Source organism: Trichosurus vulpecula, chromosome 3 (genome assembly GCF_011100635.1).
Source record: "Trichosurus vulpecula isolate mTriVul1 chromosome 3, mTriVul1.pri, whole genome shotgun sequence".
Classification (NCBI taxonomy): Eukaryota; Metazoa; Chordata; class Mammalia; order Diprotodontia; family Phalangeridae; genus Trichosurus; species Trichosurus vulpecula.
In genome coordinates, this window is record NC_050575.1 from 342928304 (window position 1) to 342954310 (window position 26007).

At 37.8% G+C, this 26007-nt stretch overlaps 1 protein-coding gene across 2 annotated transcripts in view; it reads left to right on the forward strand.

The window, feature by feature from the left end:
* Positions 1–26007, forward strand: part of FSHR (follicle stimulating hormone receptor) — a 243982-nt gene that overhangs the window by 173725 nt on the left and 44250 nt on the right. For both annotated transcript variants that reach the window (XM_036752372.1, XM_036752371.1), the window contains exon 5: positions 23174–23245. In XM_036752372.1, the coding sequence (XP_036608267.1) occupies positions 23174–23245 (72 nt within the window). The remainder of the gene's footprint in view (positions 1–23173; positions 23246–26007) is intronic.

A 26007-nucleotide genomic window follows, 5' to 3' on the forward strand; every position in this document is an offset into this window, starting at 1 on the left:
ACTATTTGGTTAGAATAGAGAGAATGTGTTGGGGAGTGGAAGGACAATAAAGATGAGAAAACAGGAAGAGTCCATGCTATTAATCTTCTTGAAAATGAGATTGTGATACCCAAGATATTTAAGAAACTGATTCAAATATTAAAATGACAGTCATTCCTCAATACAGAAATGGTCAAAGACTTTAAATAGGTATTTTTCAAAGGAAAAAATCCAAACAATTATCAACCATTTAAGAAATATTCCACATAACTATTAATTAGAAGGCTGCAAATTAAAATACCTCTGAGGTTCCACCTCGGACCTAGACAGGAATATACTGTTTTATACTGAATTACTGTTCCTAGACAGGAATATAAGTGTTTAACGTGTTCTCTAAAAAAAGGTACGTACAACACACTTATAAGTTTAATCAGCATTATTAACATTTTTCCATCACTTAATTTAGTCTAGACAATCAACAAAACAACCAATCAAGTCCTGATTTGTAGCATTTGCTGACTTTCAAGGTGTAAATACTCACACTGAAAATTTAACAGTTGACTCAAGAGAGCACATATGAGACTGCTCCAACATACCACTGGGTCTATCAAATTGGCAAAGATGACAAAAAATAAAAATGACTACTGTTAGAGGGGCTTCAGAAAGACAGGCACTCTAGTACACTGTTGAAAAGGCTGTGAATTAATCCAGCCATTTTGAAAAGCAAGTTCTGTTTTCTTCACTATAAGGAACTCCCATTATGGAAACTTTCCTCACTGATACATATCAACAATTTATAACTTGCATTATTGCCTAAGGTACTGAGTAGTTCAACGACTTACCCAAGGTCACCTAACCAGTAGGTATCTGTAACAAGATATGAATTTGGGTCTTTCCAACTCCCAAGCTACCTTTCTATCTTTATACTACTCTTAGGCTCTACTACAACTGACCCACATGAACCAGAGCAAGTCTTTTATCCTCTTTATGACTCAGTTCCTTCCCCAGTAAAATGTGAAAATTGGACTAAATAATCTCTAAATCTAATTTGGGAAGGATGTGCAAAGTCACCAGCCTCACTTTCTCCTCTGGAGCCAAATGAGTCCAGTGGCAAGATATAGATCAGGACAACTGGAGATGACCTCTGGAGTAGTAGCAATGAGAAAGGAGAAAGAAAAGTTGTAAGATACATTTAAAAGGAAATAAACTGTAAGCTCCTGGAGGGCAAAGACTGTGGGATCTGATTTTTGTCTTTATAATGCCAACATCTAGCATGGGGCAGTGCAAATGGTTTTTGAATTGGACTTGTTGAACTAAAGAATCAGTCAAAGGATTATTCATTTTTTGGTAAGAAATTTTATATGTCCTTCATTTTTGAAGAGGACCAATAACATCATGGGGTGATGTCTTGACTGATGTATGAATTGGATTTAAGTGAATTGCAAAAAGCTGTCAGCTTCATTCTCTCTTCCATAGCTATGGAAGAGAGTGGCAAGAAGTGTCCAGTGGCAAGACAAAAGTCAAGATGACTAGCAATGGCATGGGATGCAATGGATAACCTTGGCATCTTTGATGTCTGACTAAGCTTTAAGCATTCCACAAGTCCTATTTCAGCTACCTTCATGGTCACTGGAACACATTGTTCTCATCTGCCTATTCCACTGGGGAAGTCTTCACATGCTTGGGGTAGACACCCCCACTAACTCACCATGGATTTGAGGCTTGTCAATTACTCTCACCCTGATTTAGCCCCTCTGCCAACGTGGCTTACCAGGGTGTGGCTGCTGCACATACTACAGCTCCTTGGAGCCACAAGTAAGATTTGAGTGTCCGGTAGCCAGGAGAATGGAGTGATTTTTGCCTACTTTGTTTCCAGTGGTCTTCAAATTGGCAGTAAACCTGACTATCTGCCTAAGCATATTCAACCCTGAGTCATCCTGTGGATGATACTCATTAGGAGTTGATCATGAGCCAAGACTTATCTTGTACAGGAGCAAAGTAACAAAGGAAACTCACAATTCAGATGGTTACTGGGGAGAAAATATTAACCATGTCTCTGGTTCTCAATGTTGCAAGTTTCTAAGAATGTTGCCATGAGAACAGGAATATTTGGGTATGATAAAGATTATGTAATTACTTATTTTATGAGTGATACATCCAGCTGATTCAACTTTTTATCTGACATCATCCACATGGAAATGAAAATTGTTTTGTCTTTTCTCTGGAGGTATGAGACCTGAAAATCTGGAGTTCAACTTTAGACCATTGGAACCCCACACTTGGCATTTCCAGAATTGAACTTATTATCATTCCCCCTAAACCAGTTTCTTCATCAGACTTCAGCACTTCTATCTTTGGAACCACCATGAAACGCATCCTGTTGCCCAAATTTGAAATATTGAAGCTCCTTGACTCTTTCCCCTTCCTAACCTTCTCATTATTAGGTCCTATTGTTTTCCACCTACACAATACAAATCAATTGAAATATTCCCTCTCCTCTATTCCTATTGCCACTAATAGGAGTCTTCTTAGCACCACTAGTGTAATAGTCCTAACAGCTCTTCCTGCATTCCTTCTCTCCCCTTCTTTCTACTGCCCGAATGCTCTCCCCATGTAGAAATCTGGTTATGTCACTCTTTTCAGAAATCTTTGAAGGTCCTCTATTGCTTACCAAGTAAAATTCAAACTCTTCCTCCTGGCTTTCAAGCCCTTGATAGGCAATATCATGCAAGCTCACTTTTCTAGACATTGTTTATTACTCTCTTCTTCATACTTTATGAAGTATTGTCAAACAGAACTACCCTTTGCACCTCAAAACTCACCTGCCCTCTACTGCCTTCATGCTGCTCTCTATGCCTGGAATGGCCTCTGCCTCCTTTTCTTTTTGAACTTCTGACCATCATTTAAAGTCCAACTGAAATATCAACTCCATTCTGACCACATTGAGTCCCACAGTGGGTAACAAACCTTCATCTAATGCTAACTTTTCCTGATATTTTGTAACTTTTTGATGCTATCAGGTACCTGCTCCCTTGGATTCTGTGACATTGTTATCTCCTGGTTTTCCTCCTTATCTGACTGGTCCTCTTATTTCTTTTGTTGTCTCATCATGTATCTCCCACTCCCTAAGCGTGGATGTACCCCAACCCTCAATCCTGGGTTCTTTTCTCTCTACACTTTCTCATTCAGTGATCTTATCAGCACCCATGCGTTTAATTCTCATCTCTTTGCAGATGACTCACAAATCTACATATCCAGTCCTAATCCCTCTTTGAATTCCACTACTATAGCACCAATTTATCAAGTAGAAATCTATACCAAGTGTCAGATTGACAACCCAAACTCAATATGTCAAAAATTGAATTTATCTCCTCCTATAAACCTATTACTCATCCAAGCTTCCATTGAAGGCACACCATCTTTTTAGTCAACTAGTTTTAGACTCAGCCTCTATTTTTTTGTATTCCTTCTCTCTCTGCCTCATCTGAATCCAATTAGTTTGCAAGTATTGTCAAGTCTTGGATTCTTGAATTCATCTCTTCTTCACTCACACAGCTACCACCACAATTCAGTCCATCATCACCATTTGCCTGAACTATAATAAAAGCTTCCTAATTGGTTACCCTCCTTCTTGAATCTTTCAATTGCACCCTATAAAAAAAAGTTCCCTGGCCTGGTATTTAAGGTCCTCCACTATCTGGACCCCACTTACCTTTCTATCCTTATCTAATGTTATTACCCTTCATGCTTTCTCAATTTCATAAAAACTAGATAATTGTTTCTGGAGATACTCCATTGTTCACCTCTAGGTTTTGCAACAGGCTATGAAGGCTTTGCCCAGAATCTACTCTTTCCTCTCAGAATCTTTATCATTTTTATGGATTGGCTCAAGTGCCACTTCCTCAGTGAAGCCTTCCCTGATTCCATCAATTGATAATGTTCTTTCTCTCTTGATCTATGCTTTATTTGTTTCTCTGGGTATATGATATGTCTTCCTCATAAAATGTTAGAGGACAGTGACTGTTTCTTTCTTAGTATACTCAGTGACTAGGATAGTGCCTTAAGTCAAGTCAATATGCATTTTTAAAAGCATCTACTATGTGCCAGACACCATGCTTAGCGCTGCTAATAAAAAGAAACAGGAGGAAAAAAACAGTCCTTACTCTCAAGGAATTTATAGTCTAATGAAGGAGACAGCACACAACTATGTACAAATAAGATATATACAGAATAAATTGGGGATAGTTTCAGAAAGAAAGTGTTAAAATTAAAGAAAACTGAGAAAGACTGCTTGCAGAAAATCAAGCTTTAGCTGAGATTTAAAAAAATACAAGAAAGCTAAAAGATGGAGATGAAGAAGGAGAGGGCATACAGGACAGCCAATGATAATGCTCAAAATTGTGAGATAAACTATCTTCTTTAATGAACAGCAAGGATACCAGTGTGGCTAGATCATAGAGTATACGGCAAGGAATGAGATGTAGAGAACTAGGTTATGAAGAATATTAAAAGACAAACTTTTTTTTTGATCCTGGTGGTAATAAGGAGCCACTAGAGTTCATTGAATAATGGAGAGAGATGGTTAGATTTATGCTTCAAGAAGGTCATTTTTATACGTGAGTGGAGGATGGAATGGAATTGGGAAACACTTAAGCCAGGGAGATCAACCAGCAAACTATTGCAGTAGTCTAATGTAGCAGTAATCAAGGAGGGGCTTTTTGCTCTTCTTCTCTTAAGTGCCTTTAATGATTCTGGCCTTTGTTTGAGTGGGACAGAGAAAGTGGGGTCACTTCTTGGAATGTTTCTCAGCACTAAGACAATCAGGAGTCATTGACTTGTATTTGGTGGTACTAGAGATTAATTCACTTTCCCACAATCTAAGTGGGACTTTTCACTGTTCTTTGTTTGAGTGCTTCTCAGCACTGAGGTAATCAAGTGCCCCAGGGCCCTGAGATGGTCTATAAGACCTGAGGTTGGTGTTTGACTTTTGGGGGCTCTCACTCACTGGAAGAGTGCTGTGCGACTCTGGGCAAGTCGTTGTAACTGCGCCCCCCCACACACACACCGCTGCTTTGCTAATCCAGACCCGTTGGTTCTTCTCTGGTAACTGAATTGTGATTTAGTCTGTTTATATTGTTTCTGTTTGTAATTTGTTTGTATTCGCCCTGAAGTTGAGGGTGCTGGCTTTTCCTCCTGAACTAAGTGAATGATATTTGAAAGTTTGATTAAAGGAAGATTGTTAACCCCTTAAAATTACTTTCCTTGGTAAAGCAGATCCAAGAACCCATGCTGGCAGCTCTTGTTGCTGGTCTTGTTGGGTCTTCACCCCCACAGCTGCTGCTAGCCAAATTGTTGTTACATCTAGCTATGAGGTGATGATGTGGTGGTGTCGATGTCATAAAAGAGAAAAGAGGGGACGAGAGATATGATAAAGGTAAAATTGACAGGTGCCGATAATAAATATTTATTGAATAAGCAAATTATCATGTGATATTATACATAATAGTCATTGTTTTCACCTTATCCCTCTACTTGACTTGTTAGCCCAGTGAGGACAAGGACCCAGTCTTTTATTATCTTTTTATTGTTCCCAGCTTCAGGACCCTGATATAAATGACAGGATGAAATGCAAGTTCAATGGGAAATAAAAGTATAGAAAGACTGTATTGTAAAAAAAAGAATATGGCGGCTTTAGTTTTTCTTGAGAACAAGCCTATTCCCTACCTTATTTCTGCATTATCTTCTCTCTTTTCAGAAACTTTTCCTTCACAAACTCTCTAGTACCTTTGTGCTGACCCAAGTCCTTGCTGTAAGGGAGAAAAAGGGCCTGTCAAACTAATTCATGTTGAGCTATTAATGAAACGAATGTTTCTCATGGCCATTTGCACTCTAAAAGAGGATCCTAGAGAGGAAAGACAGCACCTAAGTAACCCAAAGAAATGAACTAGAAATGACAGAATTCAAGGTCCCATGTTAACTGGATAGAGGTGCTGAGCTAGAACTTTTTTCACTGCCCTTCACACATATCCCAGTGTACCATGCTGGCAATGGCCTGCTCTTCATCCACATAAGACTGGCTCAGGCTGCTCATGAAGAACAAAGAAGGGAAAGGACCATTGCTCAGGATGATGATGATAGATGCCACAGAGAAGGAAGAACTACTCAGCAGTAATTTTGCATGTTTTTTCTCCCTAGGAAAATAATCTTTGGACTGGAAAGAACAGAATAAAAATTACTTTAAAAAGGTAAAACACAAGAAAAGTAGGAAAGTATTAAGATATCACCTAGCCAGTCTTGATGAGTCCATGTCACTAGGCCCAGAACTACCTTCAAAAGTACTGAGAGAATTGGTGGATCCAATTGTTGAGCCACCTTCAGTCTTCTTTGAAAGGCTAGGAATGGTACATCAAGACTAGAAGAGGATAAATGTCCTAATTTTTTTAAAGAGACAGAGTGGAGTCTATAAAATAAAAATCAGTAACCTTTCCATTGATTTATGGCAAAATAAAGAAATAGGTAGTTGTTATGGTAACTAAGGTGGGACTTTTTTTTGCTATTCTTCTCTTTTGGAATGCTAAGGCCATCAAGTGCCTTGTCTTGCCTTTGTTTGAATGGGACATGTAAACTGGGACCCTTTTGTCTTTTATTTTGGAGTGCTTCTCAGCACTGAGGTAATCAAGTACCCCAGGACCCTGAGATGTATATATAGGATCTGAGATTGGTGTTTTGTTTTAGGGGCACACTCATTGAAAGAGTGTTGGTGATGAGACTCTGGGTAGCCATTGAAGCAGGCCCCCTGCCTTTGAAAACCCAGATGTTTGGGCTTCTCTCGGGTAACTATATATGTATTGTGATTTGGTCAGACAGATAAAAGCCTGTCTGTTGATCTGTTTGTAATTTCTGTTTGTATTTGCTCTGAAGTTCAGGGTGCTGGCTCTTCCCCATGGACAAAGTAAATGGTGTATGTATGTTTAATTAAAGTAAGATTGTTAACTCCTTAAAGTTGCTTTCCTTAGAAAAGCAGATCAAAGGACCTGGGCTAGCAGCCCTCCTGTGTGCTGTTGTTGTTGGTCTTGTTGTTGGTCTTTCACCTCCACAGCAGCTGCTAGCAACATTGTTGTTACAGTAGTAAACATTTCGAAAAGTAAACATTGATCACAAAGAGCCTCTTAACTTCAACAATAACTGCTATTTTACATTATTTCTTAAAGGGTTACTTGATTGGTAATTGATCAAGAGCGTATTATAGATATAGTTCACTTAGATTTTAGTGAAGCACTTGATAAATATAATGCTAGTATAAGGGTAGGGGTCACAATCACCCCTCTCCACTTAGCTCTGATATATTTATCAGATGAGAAACTGGTAGTAGATGATCCAAAGAGGTTGAATTCCTAAAGACAAATGGATAAAAGCAGAAAACAGCTCAGTAAATATGGTAGCTGGAGCCCAGCAGAGATCACATAGCATTTAAGTAGAAAGCTGCATGGTCCCATCACCAGATGACATTGGCAGCTAAGCAGTGTTGGGAATGTTAGTTGTCCCAATCATGAATAGAAGGCAGACATGTTGGCTTTTTGATCTTACCAGGCCTTTCAGAATTGAAAAGAAGAGGAGAAAAAAGGAACAAAGGAAAGGAAAAAGGAGATGAAAAGAAACAGGGAAAGGACTAATGCCTTCCCTCAAAAAGTTTACCTTCTCCTGAGATAATGTGGCATGTGTGTGGATAATTAAGTACAAAGTAATTTTCAGTCAGGAGGAAAGGAGTAAGTCTAACAACAGGGAGGATTAGGAAAGTCATCGTATAGGAGGTAGCACCTAAGCAGAGCCTTGAAGGGAAAGATGGTATGTCAAGAGATGTGAAGGTCAGGAGGAAGAAGACTCCAAGAATGGGAGACAGCTAATGCAGCATGGAGGTAGAAGATGGAATGTCATGTAGAAGGTTTAGTAAGTTGGCCAGTATGGCTAGAAGATTTTCTGAGAGGAGATGATACGAAAAGCATCTGTAAAACTATGCCAGACTATGAGGGTTTTAAATGCTAAAGAAAGTTTCTACTCCTCTACAGGTGCTAGGGGAGCCACCACAGCTTCTTGAGCAGGGGAGTAACATGATCAGACCTGTGCTACAGGAAGATTGATTTGTCAACTTTTCGTAGCAGGGAACAAGATTGGAAACATTCTTTCCCTACCAAAATGTAATAACAGAGATGCTGAGATCACAGTGGCTACTGTGTCAATTGATTGGAGTTTGCCTTCCTCTGTTCCACCCCACTTTACAATCTTAAGAAGGAATTAATGGTTAATGGACTAGCCAAACAGAAAATGAAAGAGGGAAACAGGAAAAAGGAGGACAGAGATAAGCTAAGATCTTAAGATTTGAAGTTGGAAAGGGCCTTAGAGCTCATCAGGTGGTTTCAATGCATTCTTATTATAAGACCCTGAAAGCTTAAGTCAATAACTCAAGGTCATTCAGACAGTGAGTGATGAAGCCAGGATTCCAATCCATGATGAATTCAAATACATGCTCCTTCTCTTAAAGCTAAGACATGGTAAAATTAAGTGACACATCCAGGGCCACAGTGACTGTAGCCCTTTCACTGCTAATAAATGGCAAAGCTATTGTCTTCAAAATGGAAAAGGATGACATTTTCTGCCTAGGGAATTCTTGTCCTCAATCTAATCCAGCTCCCTCATTTTTCATATGTGGAAACTGAGACCCAGGAAAACCAAGTATTAGCTCAAGATCATATATGTGGTACATGAACCAATGCAACATTACACTGTTCTCCTCTCCTGAATGCCCTATCCCCTTATCATATTACCAATTATGCTCAGGCAAACCTCAGCCTTGGATCACTCCCACCATTTGTTGTCTTTGCTTTTACACATATGCTGCTGAATGGAGGTGGAGAAAATCACTCAATTATTCTGACAGTGTCCACTACAAACTTATGTTGCATGTATTCAACTGGCCCTCACTACTGCTTGGCAATCCAACTATCCCTTCCTAATCAACTCACTATTCCATTCTCCACAGCGGCTTTTCATGCACACACTAAGTTCTAAACTATGTTCTCTTACATTTATTCCTAGATTATAAGCTCTATATTAGCAAGAACTTTTATCTTAATCACCTTTTTACCCATCATTCCTTTCATTTACTAGGTTCTTTATTTGAATGAAAAGATCAACAGAGGGATATACGCATGGATGTATGGATTAATTAATAAATCTAAATTATTTCTTCTATAAATTATTGTAGCTCTAGGTTATAAGGCCTAGAGCAGAATAGATGCTATTGTATATCTTGGATACATTTCAGAATATAATATTTAAAAAAAAACAAATTCTCCCTGGCAAGAAAATGTTTACCTTCAGTAGACATTATAAAAATGCCTTCCCTCTACTTTAATCATACAGTCATCAGCTAAACATGCCACAAATACTGTCTAGTGTAAGGGACATGAGTTCTTCCAGAAATCTTATGTGGTATTAAGAATACATAAGTACTGGGCAAAATCCATTCTGTGCAGGACTATAGGTGTGCTGTTTCAGGACCATGTTGGTAGATACAAGATGTGAAATTTGGGGAAAAGATCACAAGCCTGGCACAGAAACATGATATGAAGAGATGAGGGCTTAATAAGCTGCAATGTTCTTTCTATCTCAAAAGCAGAGCAGCTAATAACTTCCTGACCTTCCTTAATGGCAATTTTATCCTTCAAAAGAAGGAGAAACCACAGAAGGAGAATTCTCTTTTAGATCTGATTCTCCCTGACAGAAAGACTGCTGATGTAGAAATAATGGGAAACTTTCAGAGAAGTAACCTCCCCTTCCAAGATTTTCTAATAGAACAAGAGAGAAAAGCTAAGCATAGTATGAAATGTACCCTATATTTTAGGAGAGCATATTAAGTTCAGAGGAAGAATACATAAAATCAAAAATTCTTCATAAGTCAGCATATGAGGGCTGGGAAACTCTCAACAATGAAATTCTAAAGATGCAAAGGGAGACAATTCTTACAAGAGGGGAAAATGGAAGTTGTCTGAAAAGACCAATGTGGTTGCACAGGGGCCCCATCAATCAACATAGACTTTAAAAAAAAACATGCAGCAGAAGGAAGAAAGGAAAGGGAAAAGAAGATGAATAAAAATGTGGCATGATCCTATAAGAATGATGTCAAGCTGCAAATGTAAGAAGGGATGAGGAAAATTGGGGCACAAATTCACTGCTGGTGGAACTGTGAACTGATCCAACCATTTTAGAGAGCTAGTCTGGAATTGTGCCCAGTTTACACCTTTTTACCCAGCAATACCACTACTAGGCCTATTTCTAAAGATGATTAGGGAAAGAGAAAAAGAACCTGTATGTTCTAAAATATTGAGAGCAGTAATCTTTGTGGTAGCAAAGAACTGGAAACTGGGAAGATACCCATCAATTAGAGAATGGCTGAGTGCTAAAACTCAAAATGAACTGGGGATGATGAGGAAACCAAAGAACATCAGAAATGGTGGAGGTAGCTATACAGGTTATCCCAAAAGTCTTACTGAAGTTTCGAGGAACTAAAACTTAAAGATTTGGGGACATCCTGAATTAAGGGGAAGGAAGGATCAAATAAGGGATAGGGCAGCTGTTCTGGGTAGATAGAATGATGATTGTTGACAACAGAGCCGTCCTTAATTATTACTTTGCTGATGTTTTCTTTGCCCAGAATGACATGTGGAGTTGATGCCAAAGATAAGAACAGAGAGAGGAGAAAGTCTCTCAAATGCTCTGGATGAATTCAGATCCCCCAGCTGAAGTACAAAGTCAGGTAGTGAGAGAACTGGTGGATGTGATGAATGAAACACAAGTGACATTTGAAAGACCATGGAGAATAGAAATACCTTAGGACCAGGCGAGAGGAAATATTCTCTTTTTCAAAAACTTCTGCAAATGATAGAGTGATCTTGACTTGAATTCCAGACAAAATTCTAGAACAATTATAAAGTTGACGAACATCTAGAAAAGGAAATCAACCCTGAAGGACCAGCATTAGTTCAAGAACAAATCCCAAGAGAGCAAACTTATGTCCTTTTTGGATATAGTTACTAAATTGGCAAATCAAGTAGGTGTGGTTGATATACTTTACCAAGATTTTAGCAAAACATTTGATAAATTATCTCATGCTGTTTAGGTGGAAAGGCATAGAGCTGTGGTGTAGATAAGGGCTGCCCAAAATGCGGCCCACAGTGCGATTTATGCCGCCTGCCTACAAGCATAGAAATTTACATAAATGCTTTAGTAAACTATGCCCACCTACTGCAAAGCTCTCACTAAAATGGCAAATCAAAATATATTGTCTATTGTTTCAATAAAAACCCAAGGTTGGACAGCCCTGGTGTAGATGATAGTACAATTATATTCATAACTGTTGTATCACTGGGCTCAAAGAGTAGTCATTGATGGTTCCATGCCAATTTGTAAGGAGATCTCCAAAGGAATGTGCCAGGGATGAACTTGCTCCAGTGCTGCATAGCCTTTTTACCAATGATTTTCATAAAGGTATAAATGGCATCATTAACAAATTTGCAGATGATACAAAATTGTGAGGGATAGCAAACATACTAGATGGTAGAATCACAATCTAAAAAACTCTTTACAGGCCAGAACAACTGTGCTGAATTTGGGATGGTTAAATTTAATAGAAATCAATGTGAAGTCTAATAATTAGGCTCAAGAAATTGATTTTAAAAGTACGCAATGGAGGAGGCATAGCTAGAAAGCAATTCATCTGAAAAAGTTCATTTTATATACATATACTACTATAAAATAATAATTTGCATTATAAAATTTATACCAAAATAGAAGTTATTTAAGATGAGAGATAGATTAAATAACATATGATCCTAGAATCAATAGGGAGCCACTGGAGTTCATTAAGTAGTGTTATATAACTTGCCTCTGGTTACACAGCTAGTAGGCATCATTATTTTCTACATACTTATAGAAGTAGAAACTATCAGAGATGTCTAGCTCATATAATGCTGATAGCAAAGACATCACTCTAACAAAAAATAAACAAAGCCTTCCCACCCTATTTACCATTAGCTTACCTTCCCAAAGAAGAGTCAGAAGCAAGAAGGGAAATGTTCACCAAGGGCATTTTCAGGAATGCAAATGCGAAATCCTAGAATCAAATGGATCAGGAGTAACCAAATTTATATTAACCGAGTGACATGAGAAACAGTACAGGAAGTAAAAGTAAATATGTTAACAATTGCAATTTTGCCCACAGCCATATAAATATGTATTTATAAATAAGCTTATAAATATGTATTTACATAGTCACATATATATTGTAGTTATATATATATTTTATTTATTATAAAATATAATGCATATTATATAAAATATATATTAGATTTAAGATAGTATATATTAGCTATGTCTATCACATAGAATTTTAGATAATGGTTTGCTAGATTAGAAAAATTAATATAGTCTTCATACTCTATCCACCCCCCCCCCCAAAATCAAAGACTTCTTAGTTTATAGCCTAACTGTCATTGCTAGCTCCTTCCTTTCAAATCCCTCCAAGTCTCTCTAGACAGGGCAAGCAGTGAGTACAAATAATACTGGATGAGTCAGCATCATGCCAGAAAAAGGCCTTATTGAAGAGTAAAGGACAACTGATCAGGGATTGCTGTAAGATGGATTCCTGTTCAGGTACAGAACAGACTAGCTGACCACAAGGTCCCTTCCAGCTCTAAGAAGAATGCTGAGATTCTGGGATCCTGTGAGGGTAGAATGTCAGTCTTGGAATCTATCATTTTTTTTTGGTGCCCAAGTCAACTCTCCTTCCTCTAAATCCCTATAGAACTCAATAATAACTGACATTTATAAAGAGCTTTAAGTTTTACACCATGCTTCATATATATTTGAACCTCAAAACATTCTTCTAAAATAGGTAATATCAGTATTATTAGGGACTCAGTCTTATTAAGCAATTTTCCCGGTCACACAGCTACTATCAGAATCAGAATTCAAACTCAGGGCTGCTGCTGACCCCATATCTAACACACATTCTTTTACACAATGCTGTCTTTCACTTAGAGAATCAGACAGTCTAGTACCTAATCACTCTCTATTACAACTGTGTTAGTGTAAGCCAATCTTCTCCAGCATATTGCTCCCTCCACGATCGCCCTTCTCACTTATCTTCAATCACTCTCTGTCTACTGGCTGTTTCCCTACTTCCTATAAATATGTGGGTTGTCTAAGAACTTGGGAAATCAGAAAAGGATTCTTGAAGGAGGCAGAACTTGAGCTAAGGGTGCTGCACCCCCTCCATAAGGAGTTTTCTGTCTACTAGGGAAGATATATGTGAATAAAGTAGATTAAAATACGAGTGTATGATAGTTATAAAAAGTAAATCTTCAAGAAGTGGTTCCAGACACCACAAACAGCCTGAAAGAATAAATGAAAAAATGTATTAATCACTTCCTATGTGCAAAGCATTCTGCTAAGTGCTAGAAATACAACTAGAAAAGACAATCCCTGCTCTCAAGGATCTCACATTCTAATAGGAAGAGACAACACCTTATAGGAGAATTCAGCTACAAGTCAGATAGAAAGGCTTCATGGTCCTTAGGATTCAGTGGTAAAATATACAGTAATGCATCTTATTCAGTGTCATTTCCATTGATAAAACCACATTTATTAAACCATCGAACAGTGCCCAGGATTTGGTGGTGAGGATTTTTTTTTTCTAGTTCTTCAGTAATTGGGCCTTGTGTGGAATTGGGGCCTTTAGAACTTTTAGATGATGTTGCCTGATTTCATCTCCACAAAGCCTGTTCCCCTAAACCAGTAGTTCAAAAATTTTTTTATCTCAAGACTCCTTTATAGTTTTAAAAATTATTGAGGACCCCAAAGAGCTTTTGTTTATGTGGGTTATGTCTACTGAAATTAATTAGAAATTAAAATATGTTAATATTATTCTGAAAATTGTTTTGACCTTATGGGTTCCCTGAAAGGGTCTTGGGTATCTCCAGGGTCCCTGGACTATACTTTAAGAACTGCTGCCCCGGACTTTGGACATAGGGAAGCAGGCTGAATTCAGGGCCAGTGGTCTGAAAGATGCTGCTCTTCCTGGGGCTCTTGGGCTTACCTACCTGTTGGTAGGACTTGGATAGTAGTTGATTTTGATGCTAGCTGACATAATAACCACTTCTCCATGTAAGATTTTACTCCTGGATGATGACTTCAGGGTAGGGAAATGGCTGAGCAAGAAGCATAGTCAGTCTTCTGGAAAGCATTGCTTTTCACAGGGCTCTTGGGCAGAAGGTCTTGAGAGGTACCCACTGGGGTCTGAATGGAGGTAACAGTCTACTAGATTGTTGTTCGTCCTTCATTCTCGACTAAGTGGTAGAGGTTAGAAGTCGGTTCAAAGGGAGGGAGAAGGCAGAGGCCCACACTAGCCACCATTTTGTAACTTCTTTTTAAAACTAATTATTCTCACTAGCCAAGAACTAAACGTTGTTATTTCTACCTACGCAAATAACGCAAGTCCTGTCAGCACCTACTAAAAGAGGCTCCCTGGGGAAAAGCCCAATTGTTCTGATCTAGTTAAGTACTGTTGTAGGCTATTTTGGCAAAATGTTTGCATACATTACAAACAAGTACACACATACCAACAAAAACACACATACACACAGTCAACTTGAGGAAGGAAAATGAAACATGTCGGCACGATCAATGCAATAATGATGTTAATAACAACAAACCCATGTAGAGGCACCTGTCAATGAAAGACTTATAAATCTTTAAGTCATTATAGATATAAATGGGGAAGGATGACAGTTCCCATGTCCATCTTCCACGACAAATGTATTGTGGGACTTTAATAACTGCATCCTAAAACTGGGGAGATTCTGGAAGGAAAGGTGTTAACACCAGCTCAAAGTGACATCTTAGCTGTCAAAAAGGGAGATTTCTGAGGCAGCTTACTTTCTTTAAAGGATTCATTTATAGAACTTGAATTTACTAACATTTTACCCTCAGGCTTTTTCCTGTTTTTGAAGATGAAGTCTGGTTGAGTGAATCAAAATAATTTTGTAGCAAACAATCATTTGACCAAAGCAAACCTGTGGAGACACAGGCCTTCTAGATGATTACCCACTTCCAGCTTCCATCAGACTTGAATTTATTGATCAAAGAGGGGAAATGAATTGAAGACTGAGTATTCCTCTGAATTCCATTACTTGAGTTATCTTGGGGTTATATGAAATCTCAGCTATAGAATAACCACGAATAATCCATCTCACCAAACAGTCACTAGATCTTTTAAAGTGTCTTAAACTCAGCATACCTGTATTTCTCACTCATTTTTGTTCTTTTTCCCCCATAAAGATCAAAGGCTTAAGTACATCTAATCTCTCAAGAACAGGGCTTTAGAAGCTTCAGCTATTGGTATTAAATAATGTACTCCTGCAGATTTCATTGGGAAATCTTGCATCTTTCCCTCCATCATCTTCATAAAACTCCTCCCATCTCAGTAAAGTATACATGCTAAGGTTACTATTGCTCAAAGCACCATGACCCAAAATGTTGGCTAAATAGTACAGTGAAGAGAGAGCTGAACTTGGAATTAGGACAGACCTGGCTTCAAATCCTGCCTCCTTCAATTACAAGCTGTGTGGCCCTAGACAAATCACTTAACCTTTCTCAGGTTCTTTCAGTTTCCTCCCCAGTAAACTTTAGCTTTTACCTTACAGGGTGTTGATCAAATGAGATCAATTTAATCAATCAAATTAGGTTAAAGTGCTAGGTAAATATTATTATTATTAAAGAGGTAATAGTGAAAAAGACAAAACTCACTCTTCTCAGACAGCAGCAGGGGCAGCTTGGCATAGTGGATATAGAAATCTGGCTTTGGAGTCAGGTAGACCTGGGTTCAAGGCTCATTTCTGACACACATTACCGCATGACCGTGGGCACCCCTCAGTGCTCCAGGAAATTCTCTGAGACTTCAATTGCAGAGAAGGTGTCAATCCCCACTGGTGAGTTTCCTAATCATAGAGTTTTTATACCAAAGAAACCATCCAGTTCTTAGCCTTGGACAGAAGTAACAGAGAATTTATTCGGTATTTGCTGTTTAATTCCTCATGGAGGTCATCAAATACAGCCTGCTAATGTACAGTAACAGAAGGGGAACCACCTACTATGTGCCAGGCACTGTGCTAAGTGCTTTTTATAAATTTGATCCTCACCACAACCCTGTGGGATAGGTGCTACTATTATCCCCATTTTACAGATGAGGAAACTGAAGCAAATAGATGTTAAATGATTTGCCCAGGATCATATATCTAATAAGTAAGCATCTGAAATCTGATGACAAAAGCTGAGAGACTGAAATCAAGAAGAATGCACGGCCTTATTCAGTAATAGCTATCAGGTGCTATGAACCAAGTATACATCTACCACATCCTTTGTAAACCACTCAATACTAGAAGGTGTTCATGGGTAATTGCTGAGTTCTCACAGAACTAACTGCCTTTCTCTCCTTCACCCTGCTCTCTTTGAATAGTCCTATTCTTCTCCTTGGTCTATGGTTAACACATGTAGATCACCTAATCAAATCTCATGACTCACTCTGCTCTAGGATGACTCCCCTTTCCTAATAATGTGAAACTACATGCACACCTAGAAGAAATGTTTTTTAAATATTTATGTTTATTTATTACAAAATGTTACTTTTTAAAAGTAACATTAAAACATAGCTAAACACAAGGATAAATGAGGATTAGTATTAACTCTCATTCACCTGTTTACTCAGTCAGAAGCTTAAATTTCCCAAACTGCTTTGTTCCAATTCCCCCAGTAGGGCTGGTATTATCCTCTCACCACAGCATATGCAACTTCTGCCTGATCTGAGAGTCACTTCACCTTGTCATAGGAAATTAACTCATTGAAATTGCTCTGTCCTACTCTTCACTTCACATACCCCTTACTTGAGCCTCTTACTGCTGCTGTCTCCACTGGGCTTGTCTAGACACAATGTACAAGGACCACCCCTGAAGGATCTAAAATTTAATTAACCTTTCATCTGTCCCTGAACCTTCTCCTAGATGTAAGTAAAAAAAGGCTCAAGGCTTGAACCCCAAATGTTAGAGTTCAAACTAATAGGAATAAATCTAATGTTCATAGCTCTAAGAACTAACGTGACTTGGATGCCATTATATCCTCTCTTCTCCACTTTTAAAACTCCCCGTGTTATTCCATCATTGACACCACCACCCCTCTGTCTGTTGCCCCTTGGAGTACAATGAATCTTGGACCAAACAATTGGGGAAGAATGTCAATGTACTGGCATATGGCCATTATATAGGAAGAACAGAGCTTGCTGTTGCCTTATAGAGACAGTGAGAATAGCATGCTCGGTTAGAAGACCTGGGTTTGAATACTGTCTTTGCTACTTAATGGGTGATTATGGAGAGGCCACTTGACTTCTCAAAGTCACAGTTTCCTCCTTTGTAAAATATTCGTTTTGCTTATCTCACAAGGCTATGTTAATGAGAGTTAGAAGACTCTAGCTTCCCATATCCTACCCACAACAATAAACACAAATGGACCCTTGTGAAAAGACAGCAATTGGATTTGAGTGCCTATATATTCTGACCTTCAAGAAATAAAGAACATCACAAAGGCTGAGAGGTTAAAAAGTTTGTCCCAGGTCACATAGCTCTTTAATACCAAAGGTTGGCTGGAAGCAAGATCTCCTGACTCTAGAGCTAGTTCCTTTATCCTTCTATGTAGCACACCATACTACCTCTACATAACAGAAAGAAGAATGTGTAGGACTTTGGTTTTCCCCCCTAACATGCTGAGCGAAAATGTAAATAGCCTCAGGAAAGGGTGAGATCAATAGTTCTCAAATTCAACTATTGCACACTTTTAGCTTTGAAATATAACTATGAGTGACCCCATAAATCTTGATCCATGCATCCTGAAGATATGAAATAACCTCTGGGAGGAATAAAAAGGGAGTTTGAGAGAAATTCCAAAATAAGTGAAGGGAAATAAACTTGTTTTTATGCTATGAAAATGTTTTATATATTATGTATTTTGATAATGTGCTGGTTGGTATGTTATATATATATATATTATATATATATATGTATATATATATATGCATATATATATATATATTTAGTGGAGAAAGTATTATATATATTTAGATAGGTAGATACACAGACAGATAGATGATAGATAGATAGATAGATAGATAGATAGATAGATAGATAGATAGATAGACAGACAGGATGGATGGATGGATAGATAGAGGTATGTAATTTGTCCATGGAACAAAATTTGAGATGGTTATCCCACAGAAGAATGATTAGATTTGTTGTGATTAGATCCAGCAGGAAGAACTCAAATCAAGAGTGTAAGTTGCAAAGGACAGATTTTTGATTTGCTATAAAGCAAAACTTCCTAACAGAGCTATCAGCAAATAGAATGAACTGCCTGACAGGGCTATCAATTCTTCCTCATTGGAGGTCTTTAAGCAAAATCTGATCATTCATTAGAGGAGAGCCTCACTTCTCCCCATGTAAAGGAGATTCTCCTTTGGGACTTCTCTGACTTTTCCATCATGCCACAGAAAGCTCATTGTTGGGATCATCTCATCATCCTGCCTTGGGACTCGATCTCATCATTGCCCTCTGTTTCTCTGATTTGAGAGTGGGATCATGAATTTAAGGAGAGAGACCAGCTCAAATACCTCTCATTCCTCATCTGGGTGCACTGCTTTGGAATTTCTCTGACTTTACCATGCCACTAAATTGGGTAACTTCTCCCCCACACTCCTACTTTTCAACTTCCTTTTGTTTTGTCTTCCCCAATTACAGGGACTGTTTTTCTCTTTTTGTATTTGTAACCTCACTGCTTCATACAATGTCTGGAACATACTTGGTGTTTTAACAAATGTTTATTGACTACTGAAATGTTTATTGACTAATCTTATTCAGCTATGGCTTGAATTAAGTTGTGAGATCTCTTCCAATTCTGTGATAACAGGCATGAAGAATGTTGGTTTACATAGTTTTACTCATGACAGACCTATAACAAATTATAAGGGGAATAGGGGATGTTTGGGGCACTTCAGCTGATCAAGAAGAGGTTCATCAAGCCCCTAGTGTATCCTAGCATTATACTAAGTGCTACAGGGGGTACAGAGAAGTAAACAACATGATCCTGGACTTTTTAGTATTTAATAGGATCATAGATCAAGGGCTGGAAGGGACCTCAGGAGCCATCCAGTCCGTACCCCCACTTTATACATGAGGAAATAAATTATTCAAGTTCAGCTGGGAAAAAAATTTAGCAAGAGAACACACACACACACACACACACACACACACACACACACTTGCAAAAGGTTAAATACCACTCATTATTACCATGATTAAGTGCCAAATAAGTGGTGACAATTAGTTCTCACATGCGTTAACCAGGTCGAGACCATATTTCTCGAGTTGTCTGAAGGTCAGTGGAGTAGAATAGACATATCTCATGGAAAGTCTTTCATGGGATTTGCCTAGTCTAACTTTTGTTATGTCTATGAAATATGTTTTTTTGCTATATCCTACATGTAACAGCTTTGTTTTGTTTTGGTTTTTTTCCTACCTCACATGTAACAATCCCATCAGGGATGGGAATATAGTGATGATTTGAGGCAAAGATGGACATGAGGCCCACAACAGTCCCAAATGAGGACTGGACCAGATTAAAATGCAAATGGGAAATATTTGATGAAATAAAAAATACAATAAAAATAGATAATATTTATATGTAGTTATCTAAGTCAATATGAAGTCCACAGGGTTCCTTATATATGGTTTAGGGGCCCTAGATTCTATCTGAATTTGTTACCACTACCTTAAGGCTTTGGTATCTTAATTGCTCTTACCTGCTCTGGGACAAACACAACAAACCTTTGCTGGTCAGGCTGATACTTGACTCATTTCTAAGTTGATTCTCTCAAATATGGTTCAAAAGTAATTAAGAAGCATATTCTCATATTTGCTCATAAGCCATCACAAACATAGAACTTCATCAATTGATTTGCTCCAAACCTTATCCCTGGTTTATAAAAACCCATAAATTTTCTATACTTTCTCAATCCCAAACACTGGGTTCATAGGCTTAGAGTAGACATCAATGCTATTAGTGTAATATCAGATTCAATGGCCCCTCCCACAGATTCCACTGATACTCTTACTGCATCTTTAAAAACCCTTGGACTCTTGAGGAGTGATGATTTTTAATGGTCATTCCTCAGGGAGTAATTGGGAATGTATGAATTTTAATTCTGATCTATGAGAAGTCTGTGAGAAAACTGAGTTTTAACAATCATCTATTAAGAAATTGAATTTTAACTATCATCTAAAAATGGATTGAGAGATTGTTATTCTATGAAGAGCTTGTGAGGAGACTGGAAATTTAACTGAAATTCTAGAGAGATGGTCATGACTAAAGACAAACTGAGTGAGGTATAAAAAGAAAGAATAGAACTTCTTTCCTGAGAGAACTCTTCTAATGTTTATTTTGCAAAATACTTTTATAAAGAGAATCTTTGAAAGACTTTGGCATCTATCCTGTGAGCTGAATGGAATAACTGTGTTCTAAAAGTAACGACAATTTGAAAGTAGCAGTGAGGATTAAAGATAACTCAGGCTGTGATCTTTTTCACATCTGAAATTGTAAATAATTGTCTTTTTTATTATTTGTTGTAGTGTCAATAAATTGTGCAGCCAGTAACTTTGATGTTTAAGTTTAACAGATTAGGAGATTTTTATAAAGAGGGACAGAGAAATGGGCAGTGACTTATGGGAAAAGAAGTTTCTCCAGTTTATTAAGTAAATGCACATACTAAGCTTGGGGTGGTAACTCAGCTGATTGAGTAATAAGGAAAAAAGGAGTTTTAGCTTCAATAACCAATAAGGAAATATTGAAATATACTTTTGAATTACCTTAGTATTTGAAATGGTGAAAATTAATATGATAATGAGTCAAGTAGTAGACAAAGGGGTACCCTCTATGTAGGCTAGCTGTCAAACTTAAAATCCTACTATATGAGCTATATAATTTATTAACATTAACTAATTATGGAAAGAAATTAATTAATATTTCAATAATGTATGGACTCTGAGAAAGTTAATAATGAGATTCACCTCTGAGAGAAATAATCATTTCTCTCTTATATTTTAATAATTAATTACTGAACTACATTGAACTGAAGGGCATTTTAATGGATTAGATTACCCAAATCCCCTGGTACATGCCTTTTGATGCTGGGTAGGATGCCCCACCCAACTAGAAAATCTTACAAAGAATTTAATTTAAGACAAATTCCTGCCCATTGTGTTCCACTCAGCCAGTTCTGAGCAGAGGTAGACCCCTTTGGGTCTAGATTGCCCTAGGCAGGGATAGTTTAGATAAGAGATAAGTCTCCTAGTCCAATACTGATTAGTCATATCTCCCAGGCCCTCATTAGAATAAGTCCACCTCTCATTATAATATTCATTCTTCTCATTAATTGTTAACCAATCAGAGTCAATTGCCACCCTCAGGAACACCCACTCTTCCAAGGTTATGAGCGGGTTCCAGGAGGGGTTTTTTGCATTTGAGAGTATCGCTGACCTCTTTTAGTAATTATATGTTAGTTTGATTAATAAAAGGATTAATTACCCAGAAACTATGTCTCTGGAACCTTTTTTATATCACACTTCAAAACATCAGCTACAAATGCCTATTTTACCAAAAAGAAAGGAACACAGGCCAACAATCATTCAGTTTTCTCAGGGCAGCAGTTAAGATTTCTTTACAAAAATTCTTCTACATAGAAGGCTTTCTTGATATAACGAGAGTTAAACTCAATCAGCGACTTTATTAAGTACCTACTATGTAATAGGTATTGCTCTGAGCTTTACCAAAGAAAGGTAAAAAAGCAGTTCCTGCTCTCTCAAGAAGGTCACAATCTACTGGAAGAGACAACATGTGGTCAACTAGGTACAAAAAAGATATAGTCAGAATAAATTCAAAATGATCAATGATGAGAAAGCACTAGAATTAATGGGAATAAGGAAAGACTTCCTGCAGAAGGTAAGATTTTAGCTGGGACTTGAAGGATCCTAGTTAAGCCAGAAAGCTGAAATGAGAAACATGGGGGACAATCAGTGAAAGGGTCCAAAGTCATGAGATGGAGTATCTTGTTCAAAGAGCAGCAAAGAAATCAGTGTCACTGTATCAGAGACTATTGGGTGGCGGTGGGGGTAGGTAAGGTTTAAGAACACAAAGACTCCTCCAAATATAACAGTTAATTCACTCAACTGTCTCACAAGATGACAAGGTCTGAGTCTTTTCAGGAAAATGCTCTTGATACTTTCTCTCTGCATCACGCAGTCCTTCTAGCCACAGCAGTTAACTCTCCAGATAAAAAATGAACTACTTTCTCATCAGATTCTGTTCTATTTCTCTTAAATACATAATGACAATATCCAAGTTGTTGTTTATCTGTATCAACTGGGGTTATATATACAAACTATATTTGAGGCAAAAATATTTCTTGGCAAAGAAAGGTCCACAATTTTCCTCTATATCTTTTCTATAGAAATTGAATGCCTAATATATGTGATAAATGTGCAGAATAGTGAGCGTAAGGGCCACATTGGCAGGATTCCCCAACCCTCCACTAATATTTACAGACCCTGAAGGATAGGGGTACCACTGGTAATGAGAAAGTTGAGCATTAGAGATGGTTTGGCAAAGAGCATACCACTTGCTGATCTATTTCCATCTTGTGGCCCATCATAATCAATAGATCCTTTTATGTCAAAATTGCATACAGCCACTCATTGATTCTCTTGTATTTCAGGAATATGCCCCAACTCCAGTCAAGTAAAAAAAAACCCAGTACTTCATTCTATGGAATTTCCTATTTCATCTGAACCCGTGGCAACACATTTAAAATGGAAAACCTAAGTTTGGCATACCTCAATTCTATTCTAACATTTATAAGTTTTTTCTCTGGTGTTCCTGATTATCAAGCCTAATATTCTAAAACTTAAAAAAAAAAGGTCAAATATTAGCTGCCAATAGGTTGGCTAGCCTGCCTCATTTGTTCTTTTCCTTTTCTCTCCCACTCTAGGTTAATATCAAATACTGGTATTAAGCATTTGCCTGCTGTTTATAAGATTCAATCTCTCCAGAAGGTTTTACTGTAAGTATTTTTTTAATTAAATTGTTTCCAACAGTTTACTCAGTAGTTGTTTTTACCCAGCAGTCACTGGGCCTGGTAATTTGCCACTGGGCCACTTCTTAATCACATAACCCTGCACTGTATTGGCATACAGAGATAAAGGGAGGGAACAATACCCTTGTGTTTTATAAGAACCCCAGTTATTCCCTGTAGGTAGCATTCAGCCTGTTTTTCAGTGGGATGTTGTGATAAAAACTAGCCTACAACAAGAGAGGGAATTGATTAAGGTTTGTGTTCCTAGGACTGGAGATTTAGAGCTTGAAGGACCTTAGAAACCATCTAGCCCAAAATTCCTTCTTCCCTTTCTGAGCCTTCCATTCCCTACCCCCTAAAAACTTTCCCCCAATAAAGTAGGTGTTTTTAGCTAGTTGTCCTAAACTAGAGGAAACTTTTTTTTTAAACTTTAAGGTGTTGGGGATTTCCTGTTTTTCCCACAACATATCTTTCAATATGAAAAGAGGATCAGAAAGTTGGCAACCCTTTAATCATTGATCTCTTGCTGACTTTCTAGTCAAGGGTTGCCAGGAACTGATAAATTCTATCAAGTAAGGACATTAGGTATTTAATGAGTTTACCTCCTAAAATGAATTTGCATTCTAAAAGAGGAGCCTGGATAGGATAATGAATTAGCATTTGAAAAGTAGAGCCTGGATAATGCTTACCACCATTTCACCAGGATCCCAAAATCTTAGGATTTTAGTAAACTACAATAAGGCAATATGGAATGAGAAAAACTGACAGTTAATTTTTAGGCTTCATGAAGAGAAGCATAGCTTCTGGGAATAAGGCATGATAATCCTGCTGCTCTCTGGCCTGGTAGATTCTACTCTGAGCACCATATTTTAAGAAGTTCATTGATACACTGGAGAGAGTCCAGAGGTGTTATGGTTGAAAGAACTAGACAAGTTTAGACTGGAGAAGAGAAGATGGGTTTGAGAGTTGTAGCCACAAGCACCCTAGCATACCCAGGATGGCCTGCTAGCATAGGTTCTTTGATCTGATTTTAAAGGAAAGCAACTTTCAGATTGGCTAAAATGACAAAACAGGAAAATGATAAATACTGGAGAGGATGTGGGAAAAATGGAACGTTGTTCCATTGCTGGTGGAGTTGTGAACTGATCCAGCCATTCTGGAGAGCAATTTGGAACTATGCCTAAAGGGCTATAAAAATATTCATATCCTTTGACCCAGCAATACCACTTCTAGGGTTGTATCCCAAAGAGATCATACAAGTGGGAAAAGAACTCATATGTACAAAAATATTTATAGCGGCTCTATTTGTAGTAGCTAAGAATTGGAAATCAAGGGGTTGCCCATCAATTGGGGAATAGCTGAACAAGTTGCGGTATATGAAGGTAATGGAATACTATTGTGCTATAAGAAATGGGGATGATATGGACTTCATAACAACCTGGAAAAACCTACACGATATAATGCTGAGTGAGCGGAGCAGAGCCAGGAGAACATTATACACAACCACAGATATATAGATTCTGTGAGGACTAACCCTGATAGACTTTGCTCTTCTCAGCAACACAAGGTGCAAAGACAACTCCAAAGGACTCACGATGGAGAATACGATCTATATCCAAAGAAAGAACTAGGAAGTACGAATGCAGATTGAGGCATACTTTATGCTTGCCTTTTCCCCTCCCTTTTTTTTTCTCTCTTTTGTTTTTGTTTTTGGGGTTTTTTTTTTTTGGTTCTGTTTTTTCTTTCTCACGATTCATTCCATTGGTCATAATTCTTCTCCACAACTTGACTAGTGTGTCAATAAGTTCAATGCAAAGTTATACGTAGAAGATATATCGGATTCCATGCCATCATGGGAAGGGGGGGGGGGAAGGAGGAAAGAAAATCTGGAACTCAAAATTATATAGAACCGAGTGTTATAAACTAAAAATTAAAAAAAAAAAGAGTTTTCTCTTTCAAAAAAGAAAAAAAAGAAAAATGTTATCCAGAGAAAGAACTAATGGAGTCTGAGTGCACATTGAAGCATTTTTTTTCAGTTTTTTCTTGCTTTTTTGCAATATGGCTAATATAGAAATATGTTTTGCATGATTTCACATGTATAATTGATATTGCATTTCTTGCCTTCTCATTGGGTCATTGGTAGGAGGGAAAGAATTCAGAAGACAATTTTTTTAAAAAAATAAATGTCAAAAATAGATAATAAATTTGAAAGAAAAACAAAAAAGATATTTATGAGAAATTCTGCAGCTTCACATCCAGCAAAAGAAAAATAGTGAGAGAAATAGTTCTGAGAATTAGGAAGAAACCAGCTGGAAGATAGTTGAAGAATAGAGGAAAAGCAGAAGATGAATATTAAAGGTAGAGAAAGAAATCAGTGTGGTCAGTGATCAAAATCTAGACTAAAAGTTAAAACGGAGAGTTGTAAATAGTGGAGCCCCAAAATGAGAGTAAGGAGGTGAGGGCTGACTCAAGGTCTGTATCAGAAACCAGACCAAGGCAGCTAGAACAGGATTGCTGTGTCAAGAGAAGCCAAAAGAAAGCCAGGAACGAGCAACTAAATGGCCTATGATTTGCCAGGCTTGGCCTGTTCCCTGGAAGAGTGTCTTTTTTTCCCCACAGCCTCCTCTTCTAGCTCCTTAAAGGGCCAATGCTGCCAGATGGCAGGATGCACAAGCACATTTGCCAAACTGCACAGAGAGCAGCTGCAGAGATGGCAATGATAAACCCTTGTTTGCTAGAAAGAACTTTAC